This window comes from Hemitrygon akajei, chromosome 9 (assembly GCF_048418815.1).
Source record: "Hemitrygon akajei chromosome 9, sHemAka1.3, whole genome shotgun sequence".
NCBI classification, from domain to species: domain Eukaryota; kingdom Metazoa; phylum Chordata; class Chondrichthyes; order Myliobatiformes; family Dasyatidae; genus Hemitrygon; species Hemitrygon akajei.
The window spans coordinates 51,559,570-51,574,681 of record NC_133132.1 but is presented as its reverse complement, the minus strand read 5'-3'; the positions used below and the strand labels follow the sequence as shown (position 1 = coordinate 51,574,681).

Genomic DNA, 15,112 nt, shown 5'->3' with positions numbered 1-15,112 from the left:
TAAAATTACATTGCCGATAAAGGAAGGCACAGAAGGAAGTAGGTTTGTCTCTTATGCAAGGTGGACGTGAATGAGACTTTTTGGAATATCGATTCAGAAAGCTAAACTTCTGTCTACAGGAACCAAGAATTGGGCAACTAAGCTTGGGATTTTGTTTTAAAGCCAATATTCAAAAAAGAAGTCTTGCCTACTTCTGAACTGGAGCTGAGCCATTAAAGCCAGATGTCATAAATCATAAAAAGCTGAAAATCTGTAGCAGGTCAAGCAACATTTATGGAGAAAGACACTGCCTTTCATCAGGACAATATTATCTCCAAGAGGACTCCAGAGACATTTTTACGCACGGCTTCTCAAGGTACACATAATCTGAGTACACGTCATTAGGACAAAATAAACCCAAAATGAACTGTAGTTTTGATTTTTGATGGGTGATATCCATGTGATCATGAAAACTCAACACATAGCTGGGGATGTATTCAGCAGATCAATAACTTGAGATTGCAGTACTCTAAATACACCCTCAGTGAGGTGCATTATTCTTATCAACAATTTATTCTGAACTTTTTCCTCCAGGGAACTATCAAAATGCCAACTTTGTTGGTTGTGCAAGTGCAACAGTACACAATGTACATTTAACAAGACACTATTGCAATAAATGCATCACTGAATACTTGGGAGTAAATCCATATTTCAAATCCTTATTGCATTCTTTAGTACAACCACAGTGTAATGCATTCAAAAACATTGATTTGGAACTGAAAGTACTTTCCACCCACTCGGATGAAATTTAACCCAATTCAGTTTCAAGCTGTCATGTTTTTGTTTCCCTTTGCAGTTTAAAATAGTTTTTGTATAGACAATCTAAGATATTAAAGGTTATGCACCTTAAAATAAACAGAAATAAGACTCACATGATGTCTGCAATAAAAAGTACATTTGGTCACAAGTTGTGCACAATTATTCAGTTCCCAACTTAACTTTGAAGCTTTTAGTGAATAATGGTTTTGTTCAAAAATACACTGAAACCCACTTTCAAGTAAATAATATGTGGATGACAGTATTCCACTTGGAACAATTGACCATGGAAAGAAAAACATCCTCAAGAGCGGGGGATCCTAACCTTTTTCTTTATGCCATGGAACCCTACCATTAACCAGGGGGTCCGCAGACCCCAGGTTGGGAACCCCTGATCTAGAGCTATCAACACATCCATCATCTTTCAGAAGTAAATGTCCTTCCTGAAGTCATCTCTTCTTTAGATGATATGGTGGTGGAGGCAAATACATCAGAGGCTTTTAAGAGGTGTTTAGATAGGCACATGAATGGGAGGGAGATGGAGGGATATGGACATTTTGTAGGGGAGGGGTATTTGTTTTTGATTTACTTTTTAGCTGGTTCAGCCCCACATTGCGGATCAAAGGGCCTGTTCCTATGCTGTACTGTTCTGTAAATCTGTTAGATAGGCAATGTGTCATATGTAATCTATTGATGGTTAAGATCTAGGAACAGCTACTTGTTCCACAAAGTTATCTTACCAAAATCTGAGTGCAATTCCTGGAGAAACATAACAAAGTCTCATATAAGGCATTATTAACGAACATGATTCTGCACAGAATGGGCAGTGGTACTCAGCAATGGTTTGGTGTTTGACTGCAACAGAAGAGTTTGATTGAAAATAAAGGAAGGTAAATACTGTGCTTGGAAGTAATAAGTACTATATCCAGGGATTGGTTCTGGACCTTCAACGTCCACCATGAAAGATGAGGGCAGTTCAGCCAAGTTTATAGAGACTATTGATTGAGATGGAATGGGAAGTTAATGTTGCCACAAGTACATATTGAGCAAGTGCTCCATAATATAGAAAATTAAATCAAAGTTTAACATTAAGATCTCTGAACAATGTGTGTGTATGTAAATTGATTTAAACATTATATTTATTTTGTATGCCATCCATATAGAAAATTCCATTGCACCAATGCATAGCAGTAGTGCAAGGGAAACAGTAACGATGTAAGTGTTACAGTTAGAGGAAGTGCAGTACAGGTAGACAATAAGGTATATTTTCTGAAGTGAGATGAAATTAGGAACTGCAGTCTGAAAATCTGTGGACAGGATGCAAGTAGGTTTATCTGTGAGGCTGTTGGAATTCCAAAAGGCTGGAAGATCGAAGGTTTGTGTTATAGTCAGAAACAGTATTGACACTGCATAATGGGTGTGACTGCCTTGCCCACGTGCTTTAAAGCTTCTACAAGCTTACTGGCTTGTATTAAGACAAATGAGTTGAGGACCAAAGGTTGAGGGATGGGCAAGAAATGTTTAAAAGGCGTTAGTGAGACTAACGCAAAGAAACTGCATTGTCTGCTGCAAGTATAGGAGAGTATAAATGAAAAATGCAGCCAAATTGGTGATCTAGGAACCTCTTTTGGTAGCAGAATTGGCCAGTCTCTGCCTACAAATGCAAATGAGATTGGTAAGGATTATGAATCTAGGACTAGAGGGCATGACCTCAGTATAGGGGGACATCCATTTAAAACACAGATGAGGAGAAATTTCTTTAGACAGAGGGTAGTGAATCTGGGATGTTGCCAGAAGCAGCTGTGGAGGCCAGGTCATCGGATATATTTAAAGGCAGAGGTTGACAGGTTCCTGGTAAATCAGGGAGTGAAAGGTTAAGGGGATAAGGCAAGCAAATGGAGTTGAGAGTGATATTAAAGCAGCCATGATGGAAAGATAAAGTAGACTCAATGGGCCAAATTGGCTGACTTTGTTCCTATGTCTTAGGGGAAAAAACACAAGTGGTGGGGCATATTAGTCATTAATTAAACAGCAGCATGTGCAAATAGCATGTATCACATCTGATGAAAGGTCAACCAGAGACAGTAGTAGTCTTGTTCTTCCCCCTCTTGGCAGATGCTGACTGATCTTCTGAGTGTTTCCAAAATGTTTCTACTTTAGCTTTTTAGCATCTGCAAACTTTCTGCTTTTGGATTATTACTCTTCTTGCAGGATAAAATTTTTAGAGTCTAGGAAATGGAAGAATTTTTTTCCCCTGTGGCTGAAAACAGAAGCTTTTTGATACAAAATAGAAATAAGAATCAAATTATTATAGATAGTTGTTCTTGGTCCATTCATACATTTTCCCCATTGCCTTGACACAGCTTAGTGCAAATGAGTGCTGAAGGCCCCGAACTCTGCTAGTATTGTTCACACCAGTGTCTGATGCTAATAAAACTACAGAGGATTAAATGCAAAGCTATATCGAAAATTCAATTTATTGTAAGAAAACCCTGACTTCATTGTTAAACATACTTTCCGAAGATGCAGGTACGTACAACATTATTGCACAGTTAAAAATGTTAATTCCCCTTCAGATATTTGGCAAGTCATCAGTGCAAGGAAGGAAAATAAAATTAAAATGCAGGGCAAAAAAAAAACAAGTACGTTTTTGCAGGCTGAAGGACGGGTAAAAGCCAGGGGGTAGGGAATTGTTTAACATTTTGCTACATTTAGACTGGGTCATCGAACATAATGTTTGAAAATACAAGAAATTAAATTACAAGCAGAAACAAATCACTAAAAACTGCAGCAGAAGTGGTGAAGTAGGAATATGGTGGAGAAAAGAGGGAATGGGGAAACAAAGTAGAAAAACACAAAGACTTTCTACGTCTAATAAATAGTTCAAATAACTTACAATTATTACATTTCTAGGCATCTCAAGGCTGGATCATTTTCAGTTACATAAGAAAAGAGTATATTATAAAAACAATTCAGATTGTATTTGATTGTTTTGGGGGAAACGTACGAATACTCTTGATATTTGTTGGCTCAGGTTCCACTAATTGCAGGAAACATTTGCACAATGCATGTGCTCAAAATTAATCCACCACCTTCTCACAACGTCACTTAGACGAAAAGGTTGATGCCTTCCAGTGCGGTAAAATGACGTGCTCTTAGCGCCACAGTTTAACTCTGTCCCATCAGAATACCGCAGTTTGATGCCAGGATGTATGCAAGTCAAGACAGAAAGCTTTAATTTTCCAAAGGGAAAAAGCAAAGATTGAAATTGTCAGAACAAATCTGTCATTTGTTTTTGAGTTGGCGTACTTCATACGCTGTTGATTCACCGCCTGAACAATATGCTTATCCAGTGCCGAATACTTGTGATCTGGTTATTAGGTGGTCGATGGGCCCTCGCACGTCTGCGATTAGGTGCCTGCAATCACAAGGGAGTCAAAGTTTTAATATTAAACTTCTGAAAAGTTACCCCAGCCACTGCAATTTCTCCACCCTCACCCCAAAGGAATAGTCAACCTATTTTTCGTTTAAGTATTCTCAGTTCTTTAAAATATTACCAGTTCATAGTCATCAAGTTTATTTAAGCATTTTGAAAGTGTATTTACAAGAAATTAAAACAGTATGCTGAATAGCTACTTGAACCATTCAGTAATGTCACTGCTCCCATAACCCCCCAGTTCCCTTATTCAGCAAAAATCTGTTGATGTCAGTTTAGAATATACCCAATGACCATGTACTTACAGGTGTACAAGATAGGAGAATTTCAACCCCTAGTGAAGATATCACATTATTTAATTTCTGAATAAACAGACTTCCAACCCCACGTTCTAGAGATCCCAGCAGAAAGAACCCTGTCCCTCCATTTCACAATCCCACGTTTCAGTGAGACCTCAGAAGGAGATTTCTAATGGGCATATTCAACGACATCTCAAACCAACTGTGGCTTAATTTTGGCCTGATGCATTTTAATTCAAAGTACATTTATTATCCAAGTATGTATACAACCCTGAGATTAGCCTTCCTTCTGGACCTGCAGCTAGGAAGGACTCTTGATCAAGGCCTCTTTGGTGGGGTGGGGCTCCTGCTGGCACGAGTTGGTGGGGGGGGGGGGGAGATTTGATGCTTTTGCTGCTGCTTGTGCGAAGTGTTGGGGAGGGGGCTTTGATGTTTCTATCTTTCATTCTTTGAGGTTTGTTTTGTGGATGTCTGAAGAGTGCAATTTTCAGGTTGTAAATAAATCTTTGAACCATTACTTCAAAAGTTGGAAATTAGAGACTTAATTTGCTTTCATGCAGTGCTTTTCACACAAATCAGATGTCCTAAATTTCAGCGCTAATTAGCTTACTGCTGGCATTGAATCCTTGTCATGAAGGCAAAAACAGTTTTCAATTAGTGTACAACATGGTAGGTACTGCAGACAGGAGAATACAGACTGACCCATTCCTAGTCATGTGGTTTGAGGGATGACTAAATGTTAATGAGCAAAGCAAATTAACTTTTCATGTCCACCTCAACAGCACATCAAACATTGTACAGCCCTCTCTTTGGACCACTAGTTTCAACACAAATTATGTGTTCAATCCCTGAAATAGGCTGGATCAAACACAAGGATGACCCAAGCTGAAAGGTTATCTTACTAGAGACACCAGCACACAAAGCATTTAAGCAACTCTTGCCATATTTTTTTAGACCATAAGATAAAGAAGAATTACTTCATTCAGTCCATTGAGTCTGCTCCACCATTTCATCAAGGCTGATCTACTTTCCCTCTCAGCCCCACTCTCCTGCCTTCTCTCCATATCCCTTCATGCCCTGACTAACCAAGAATCTATCAACCTCTGCCTTAATTGTACCCAATGACTTGGCCTCCAAAGCCATCTGTGGTGCCGAATCCCACAGAATTACTACTCTCTGGCTGAAGAAATTCCTCCTCCTCATCTCTGTTTGAAAAGGGTGAACTTTTAATCTGAGGCTGTGTCCTCTGGTCCTGGACTCCCTCACCAAGGCCCTTAACGTTCGGTAAGTTTCAATGAGGTCACCCCTCATTCTTCTGAATTCAGTGAGTACAGGCCCAGAGCCTTTGTTAAAACTAAAAATAGTGAATAGAAATTAAACATCAAACAATGTATAAGCATAAAAATACAGCAATGATATGAAATAATTTACATCTTACTTAGCAACACACACACAAACTGGTGGAAGAACAACAGGTCAGGCAGTATTAATGGAAGTTGATGCTTTGTGCTGAGACTCGTCTTCAGGTCTAAGGAGGAAGGGAGGAAGATACCAGAATAAAAAGGGAAAGGAGACTAATTATAAGGTGATAGGTGAAACCAGATAGATGGAAAATGTCAAGAGTTGGAAAAGGAGGAATCTGATAGGAGAAAGGGAGGGAGGGTGGGTCCCAGAGGTAAGTAACAGGCAGGTGAGAAGAGGGTAAAAGTTCAGAGTGGGGAATAGAGGATGGGGAATTAGTTTACTGGATTTGTTTACATCTTATTTGATGGCTTTTGAAGTCAGCTTGTTTTATAACTAAGACTAAGGTTTTTGTCAGATGAGCTTGGTATAAGTATTATATCTCACAATGTCACAGGAGGTCGGGATGAAGTTAGTAGCTGGGCATTGGGGCAACAATTCTGGCAAATAATCATGAACAACCCCCACTACTTTCTCCCCAACAATGTTATACAATCAGTTTCCCTTTGAGACACCAATCCAATAATTTCAGCACAGCAGTTTCCAGCTGTGTTTTTTGGCAGACCCTTTATCATAAAAATGAGAATTTTCATTGTTAATGTTTGGTCACCAACCACAGAGTTCAGGTTTTCTCTGAACATACTGCCTTTAAAATGCATTCATTCCCTTTTCACCCTGATATCAAAGTACTGCTGTTCTAAAATACTTGAGAAATGACAGATACATGCATTTAACAAGCAAAGTATGTCAAAATAAATCTCAAGAGCATGTGTCAGGCAAATTTCTGAACGAGGGAGAAGATAGTTTTGGCAACTTCTCTGAGCCTTGATTATAAATCATACACTACTAGGGAAAAGCAAATGAGGAATAAATGGGACCGAATTTCTGGTGTGTGACACACTTCTGAACATCAATGTCCACCCCAACCCCAACCCCAACTCAGAAATACCAACTTAGCACGTGTCATAATCAGAACATGATTTCTTGTCTGGTCAAGCACAGCGTGTGTAGTGCAAACTCCTGAGGCTCCACTGCTAGGCATTTCCAGGGCCACCACATTTTCAAAGTGCAGCAGCAGATCCCGCTATGCTAAAGGCGTATCTCATCTTTTTTACTTCAAGGTTATCTCAGCATATCACAAAACCTGACCCCATACCCACTGATCAATGCTTACGTCAAGCTGGGGTCTCCATTTCAGTCAGAGCCCATAGGAACTCAACCCCGCCTCACTCTCCCCAATCACAGAAAAAGTATCTAATTTTCCTCATTCACAATCCAAACCTTGCTCACCAACACCACCTCATCCCTTTTCTGCTTAAAGGACATTATGTTCCTGTGATGTGTTGCTTCAAGAAAGTTTTTCATTACACTTGTACATACATGAACTTGTTAACATAATAAACTCAACTTTGACTTTCCAGGTCACCATTTTTGGCAATCTGTTTTTTTGTTATACAGAAGTGCCTTGCAAATTGTATCATCCTTTCAGGTTCTACTAAATTTAATTTAATTTTAGTTTTCACTTTGTTGTCATGCTCAGGTTAAAAGTAGTTCTGGTGTGAGGGGGCTGGCCTGTCTTCCGAAAAAAAAGATTGAGGAGGTCGGGGTTCTTTGTTGCATGTGGTACGATGAGTGTTACATTAAGAGTTCAATTGTGTAGAAACAGACAGCCCTCCCCAGGGCAGAAAGGTTTTAGCGAGACAGGCAATATAATTGGAGCCAATGGTTATTTAAGAGTACAGTGGCCTGCAGACGTTTGGGCACCCCTGGTCAAAATTTCCATTACTGTGAATAGTTAAGTCAGTAGAAGATGAACTGATCTCCAAAAGTTAAAAATGAAACATTCTTTTCAACATTTTAAGCAAGATTAGTGTATTATTTTTATTTTGTACAATTTTAGAGTGAAAAAAGGAAAGGAGCACCATGCAAAAGTTCAAGCACCCCAAGAGATTTGAGCTCTCAGAAAACTTTTACCAAGGTCTCAGACCTTAATTAGCTTGTTAGGGCTATGGCTTGTGACAGTCATTGTTAGGAAAGGCCAAATTTCAAAGCTTTAAATACCCTGACTCCTCAAACCTTGTCCCAACAATCAGCAGCCATGGGCTCCTCTAAGCAGCTGCCTAGCACTCTGAAAATTGAAATAAATGATGCCCACAAAGCAGGAGAAGGCTATAAGAAGATAGCAAAGCGTTTTCAGGTAGCTGTTTCCTCAGTTCGTAATGTAATTAAGAAATGGCAGTTAACAGGAATGGTGAGGTCAAGAAAGCCAAGAAAACTTTCCGAGAGAACTGCTCGTAGGATTGCTGGAAAGGCAAATCAAAACCCCCGTTTGACTGCAAAAGACCTTCAGGAAGATTTAGCAGACTCTGGAGTGGTGGTGCACTGTTCTACTGTGCAGTGACACCTGCACAAATATGACCTTCATGGAAGAGTCATCAGAAGAAAACCTTTCCTGCGTCCTCATCACAAAATTCAGCGTCATAAGTTTGCAAAAGAACATCTGAACAAGCCTGATGCATTTTGGAAACAAGTACTGTGGACTGATGAAGTTAAAATAGAACTTTTTGGCCCCAATGAGCAAAGGTGTGATTGGAGAAAAAAGGGTGCAGAATTTCATGAAAAGAACACCTCTCCAACTGTTAAGCACGGGGGTGGATCGATCATGCTCTGGGCTTGTGTTGCAGCCAGTGGCACGGGGAACATTTCACTGGTAGAGGGAAGAATGAATTCAATTAAATACCAGCAAATTCTGGAAGCAAACATCACACCGTCTGTAAAAAAGCTGAAGAGGAAAAGAGGATGGCTTCTACAACAGGATAATGATCCTAAACGGACTACCTCAAGAGGCGCAAGCTGAAGGTTTTGCCATAGCCCTCACTGTCCCCCAACCTAAACATCATCGAAAATCTGTGGATAGACCTCAAAAGAACGGTACATGCAAGACGGCCCAAGAATCTCACAGAACTAGAATTTGCAAGGAAGAATGGGCAAAAAACCCGCAAACAAGAATTAAAAGACTCTTAGCTGGCTACAGAAAGCGTTTACAAGCTGTGATACTTGCCAAAGGGGGTGTTACTAAGTAATGACCATACAGGGTGCCCAAACTTTTACTTTGGGCCCTTTTCCTTTTTTGTTATTTTGAAATTGTAAAAGATGGAAATTGAAAAAAATAATCTTGCTTAAAATATTAAAGAAATGTGGCATCTTTAACTTTATGCATTTTGGAAATCAGGTAATCTTTTACTTGCTTAGCTATTCACAGTAACAGAAATTTTGACCAGGGGTGCCCAAACTTCTGCATGCCACTGTAATACTCAAGCTGCTGGCCTCCTATACCTACACCATTTACAAGCTCAAGGACTCTGCATGCAAAATAAATTATGCATATGCTCACATCTATTAAGGTGAATATAGCAACTATCTTGTACACAACTTCTACTGGAGGGGGGAGTAATTGATGTCCATTTAAAAAAATATGGCGGGTTAAATGTCTGCCAGAAAAACTGTTATTCCCAGCATTAGAGAATCTTTAAGAACAGACAGAACCTCATCTTAAGTCCTACATTCAAAGGAATTGCCGAGTTAACAGTAAGCACCACCATATCAAGTTAAACTTCAGTGCAGGGCTTGACAAACAACTGTGCCATTGACACTCAATGGCCCAACAATGACTCAGTGTCCACCTTATAATTTATTTAACAATAATGTGTACAAAACAGCTCTATCGTATTTAGTTGTGTTGCCTGGGGTCTATTAGGAATGGGGATATATTTCAAATTATGCTGAAGACACTAAACTTAGCAATTTAGTATACAGAGCAGAGCAAAGGACTTCAGTCTTGTGACATACTGTGAAAGTAGTTAACCCAGTGCAGTATGATTTGCCCGAAAGAATATGGAACAGTACAGTAAAGAACAGGTCCTTCATTCAGCCCACCTTGTAATCTGCACTAACATCAATCTAGCCCTCTCTTTCTCCTTCAGCAATGTGATCACCTAAATCGTACAGTTTTAAAACAGCTACAGGATCAGAGACTTCGGATTTGTGTTAAATCTCTGAAGACAGCAGGACAAAATCTGAAGGCTAAGTAATAAGGAATCCTTGGCTTTAGAGACTGAAGCAGTATAAATCAATAAGTTGTGCTTCTGTGTTTTTGTTGAATAAAAGCTTTTGTTTGTCTTGGTGTCGCATACATAGGCCCCGCACTTCAGGAACAATAACAAACCCTCAAGAGCGTACAGAGGTGATTTACTAGACTGGTATCAAGGATGCTTGGACTAATCAGTAAAGATGAAGGGGAGATTCCACATAGACGTATAAAATTATGTTGGCTATCAAGAAAGCAAAATAAAGGGAAACTATATGCATGGAAAGCTTGTAACCAAAACAAACAGATTTCAGACGAATGCAAAAATAGTTGAGCTGAGTTAAGGAAATAAATGTCTGGTGCAGTTTATCTTACAATCAGGAGCACACTTCCTGATGGGCAATGAAAGAGATTCAATAATATCTTTCAATTGGCAATTGATTAAAAGGGATTGGGCAAAATGGACAGTTTTAATCAGAGACCCATTTACCATTATTGTCAAAGAACAAGAGGCAAAATTAATAATTCCCTCGCATTCAAAAACAGTATTGAAGAAAGCTGACATGTGCAGGATTGTGGTGACAGGAACTAACTGGGCAGGATGGTAACGTACGACCTTTATTATTCTAAGATTCTTCCGCACAGCTAGCTTGCAATATTTTCCATTGTTGCAATTTGGATGACAATAAATAGATTTAATTGCAGAAAGCTTATTCTGTTTGGCAGCACAGTTGCAGTGACCACGACCCTGCAGTGCTGTCTGTGTGACAACATGGCCTCCACCCAGGTGTTCCTATTCCCTCGCCACATCCCAATGACAAGCCAGCTGATGCACCAATTGTCCCTAATGTAGATGGGTGGCAGGAAAATTGGGGAAAAAGCTGATGGGCATGTAGGAGAGAAGAGAATACAAGGGAAATGCAATGAAAAAATACCATTAGTCGCCAGTAATATTCTGATCATGAAATAAATTAGATCAGATGGACTATAACATCAATCCCCTACCAGTAGCTAGAGTCAACATTGACAATAAACATTGATAAATGAAAAAAACAGACACATAGATTTGGTAAATTGTTGTGCGCCTGTGCTGTAATGATTGAAGCATCAACTTGCATTTCTTCAAATGTGACCAATGTCATTTCCAGACTCAATAATTCAAACATTCTTCATGCGGTGCTTCTATCCTCTAGAAACCAATATATCCAAAACCGTGCTGCCTGCAGCTCGATTCTCAACCAGAAGCACCATGGCTGTTGGAGCTCATAATCTCAACAACTGGACACTATTGCATGAAACAGCTGAAGACGGTCTGACACCCAACCACCGTCAGCTACTTTATCAATGAGTTACAGTCAGAGGGGATACTTATTGATGATTATACCATGGTCAATTCCATTCCTTCTTCGGTATATGAAGACAGTCCATGCCCGCACACTGCAACATCTCAACAACTTTCTGGCAAGGGCTGGTGAGCAGCAAGTAACACTTGCATCTCAGAACTAACTACTAACTCCAAAGCAAGCAAAGTCTTAACACCTACCCTTAACATTAAACAGCACTACCACTGGCAAATCTCTCACTATCTCACTACCCTGGTGAGGGGTACGGTTACCGCTGACTGGACAGCCACACACAAATGCTCTGCCTATAGGAACAAGTCAGAATCAGATTTAATATCACTGGCACGTGTCATGAAATATGTTGACTTTGCTGCAGCAGCACAATGCAATACATAATAATAGAAATAAAAATGAATTACAGTAAATACATGTATATAATAGTTAATTTAAATTAGTAGTGCAAAAATAGAAATAAAAGTAGTGGAGTAGTGTTCATGGGTTCAAAGTCCATTCAGAAACTGGATGATAGAGGGGAAGAAGATGTTCCTGAATCACTGAGCGTGTGTCTTTCGGCTCTTGTACCTCCTCCCTGATTGTAGCAATGAGAAGAGGGTATGTCCTGGGTGATAGGAGTCCTTAATGTGGCCCCTCCATACCAGTTGGAATGCTCTCCATTGTGAATTCCCTATCAAAAAGCATTATGATATGCAGCAGTTAAAAGTGGCTCAACCACCAACTCAAACAAAGCAAGGGATTGGCAATAAATCCCAGCAATGCTGTATTCCCCAATCTCAGAAGGTCCATGTAGGATAAAACTTAAATAGCTCTGAAAGATACTGTTGTATTGAGGTGGAGGCTGTTGAGAGAATAGCTATAAGCATAAGTAAAGCAAGGGCAAGAGGCAATTGTCCTTATTCCTGAGTTCAGTAAGATCATGAATGCTGCACTACAACAATCCAGCTCACTCTCAGCATCTCCTGATTTCCAAACATCTGTTCATCTCAGCCTTGAAATCACACAATAACAAGCATCGTAATGATAAGGCCCACAACCATCTGTGCAAACAGAAATATTCTCATCTTAGTCATACCTTGTGAGCTTAATTCTCATCTCCGAACAGGGGTTTTAAAAAAACCCTCAACATCTACCCTACTCACTGCCCTCAAGAGTCTTTGTAGGGTTTCAATGAGATTTCTTTGTTCTAAACTCAACAAGTAAAATTCTATCCTTCCACTAATCAAGCTCTCCTTATAAGAAAAGTATGCTAAACCACCTCTAAGAGAAGTATATCATTCATTTGGCACAGATATTAGAAGTACATAGTACAGGTTTTCCCCGCTATCCGAAGGTAGTGCGTTCCTATGAAATCGTTTGTAAGCCGAAATGTTGTAACGCGAAGAAGTAGCTACCACTAATTTATATGGGAAAAATTCTTGAGCGTTCCCAGACCCAAAAAATAACCTACCAAATCAAACCAAATAACACCAACATATAGTAAAAGCAGGAATGACATGATAAATAAAATAGAAATATTGTATGTACGGTGTAGTTTCACTTGTCAAGATCGGGAAGACAGCGAGCCAAAATGGATGTGGAGAAAAAAAAGGCACGTACACACAAACGCATGTACATGCCTATGCACGTACACACGCACAAGGCTTCACGGTCATGGTAGACTTTCTTGGGGTAACACTCGTATAAAACGGGCGTCTTTTTTTCGTAAAAGTGAAAATCCTCTTTGGTTAGCAAAAACAGGTACTAATGTAGGTCTTTTGTAACAGCGAGCTGTCGTAAAGTGAACGTTTGAAAAACGGGGGCCAACTGTACTTCAGGTGAGGGAAAGACGAGTTACAAAATCCTAAATCACTGGCCAAAATCTTATTCAACTCTGTTAACCTTAACTCATGTAATTAGATAGATAGATAGATAGATACTTTATTCATCCCCATGGGGAAATTCAACTTTTTTTCCAATGTCCCATACACTTGTTGTAGCAAAACTAATTACATACAATACTTAACTCAGTAAAAAATATGATATGCATCTAAATCACTATCTCAAAAAGCATTAATAATAGCTTTTAAAAAGTTCTTAAGTCCTGGCGGTAGAATTGTAAAGCCTAATGGCATTGGGGAGTATTGACCTCTTCATCCTGTCTGAGGAGCATTGTATCGATAGTAACCTGTCGCTGAAACTGCTTCTCTGTCTCTGGATGGTGCTATGTAGAGGATGTTCAGATATCCATAACGACTTGAGATCCAATCGTCCTAAAGCAGTTTTCAGAATTGGCGCTAACCAATTACATTCTATAACGATATTCTAAAATATATGTCTATGTTTTATGATACCTGCCCATTTCATGTGATTATATCTTGCAAAGCCAACTCAGCAATCACAGTGTGTGGGAGGGGAAGGAACGGACAGCTTCTCTATCTCTCGCTAGGGAGCATGGAGTGCAACAGCAGCTGGTGTTTGTGGCTCTGTGGTATTGGCTGTGAGCAAGATTTGTTTGGCACAAAGGGATTGTGATAACAACTGGGCTTTTCCCCTGCAGAAGCAGAGGGGAAACATACTCCGTGTGCGTGATTCCTGTGGAAGCAGTTATGTGCAGTCCAACCACAATGGCAGATTTTTATCTCTTTAAATAATACATTAATGTTTAAAAAGTCCGGCATTGTTCTCCAAGTACCCTCATACTAAATCCACAGCAGACATATTGCTATGATTTGATAGTGTGGTGCAGCTGTAAAGTATACTTTAAATATGCTCTATCGTTTCTTGCAGAGAAGTCGACTATTCAGCCTGTTCCAGTTCCCTAACTGAGCCACCAACTACACCATCTCCACAGAGCTCTAACCTCCAAGAGGACCACAACCTTGCCGTAGGGTTTGGAGGCTTGCGTGCCTCAATGACCCGGAGAGCTATGTTGGCTGGAGTCAGGGCCTTGTGCTTTGGCTCTTGGTAGGGTCACCCATGCCAAACAGGTCAAAGGGTAGAGGCCAGACTAAGAGTGGTCCACCGGTCCTCCAGGTTCAGCTCAGGGCTAACAACCCTGACTGGTCAAAAAACAATTGTAACAGAAACAGTGATGAGGAATCTTTCTACATCTGTGTGTGATGGTATGGACAGACAGAGATGGAGGACCTTCATTGCAGTCCTAATTGCCAGCAGCATAATAGACACTAAAAAAAAGCTATAAATTTACTTAAGTAATTATCCAATGTTACTTTGCCATTACTCCTTAACCACCCTTTTGGTAAATGAATTGTAGGTTAAAGGGTAGCTCTCCCCAACTTTTTTTGGCAATCATTTTAAATCTGTCATGATGAATTCTAATGCCATTCAATTCCTCTCTATCCAATCCATAAGCAGCTCTCAAACCTGAACAATGTCTTAAATGTCTCCTTAGCCATTTGCACTGAGGAAACCAACACCAGCCGCTCCACTTTTTAATCAAATTCCACCATTATTCTGTTAAATTTTGGGTCCTCTTCTTCCTGAGGTGCCATGGCCAGAAATATCCCAGCTGGAAAGTAGCCAGAGATTGATAAAGTTTTATTTGTTCCACATTAGGGATATAACAGGGTATAAAATTAGGTGGCACAGTAGTGTAGCAGTTAGTGTTACACTTAACGGCACCAGTGATTGGGGTTCAATTCCCACCACTGCTCGTAAGGAATTTGTACCTTCT

At 39.8% G+C, this 15,112-nt stretch overlaps 1 protein-coding gene and 1 long non-coding RNA gene across 4 annotated transcripts in view; one reads left to right on the top strand and one right to left on the bottom strand.

Annotated features, from left to right (window-relative positions):
• LOC140733106 (uncharacterized) overlaps positions 1-15,112 on the top strand; it is a 539,087-nt gene that overhangs the window by 412,994 nt on the left and 110,981 nt on the right. The gene's annotated exons all lie outside the window — the stretch shown is intronic.
• Positions 3,255-15,112, bottom strand: part of LOC140733753 (uncharacterized) — a 48,027-nt gene continuing 36,169 nt past the window's right edge. Inside the window, exon 5 of the mRNA XM_073057492.1 lies at positions 3,255-4,213. Within this exon, the coding sequence (XP_072913593.1) occupies positions 4,121-4,213 (93 nt within the window). The 3' untranslated portion in view covers positions 3,255-4,120. The remainder of the gene's footprint in view (positions 4,214-15,112) is intronic.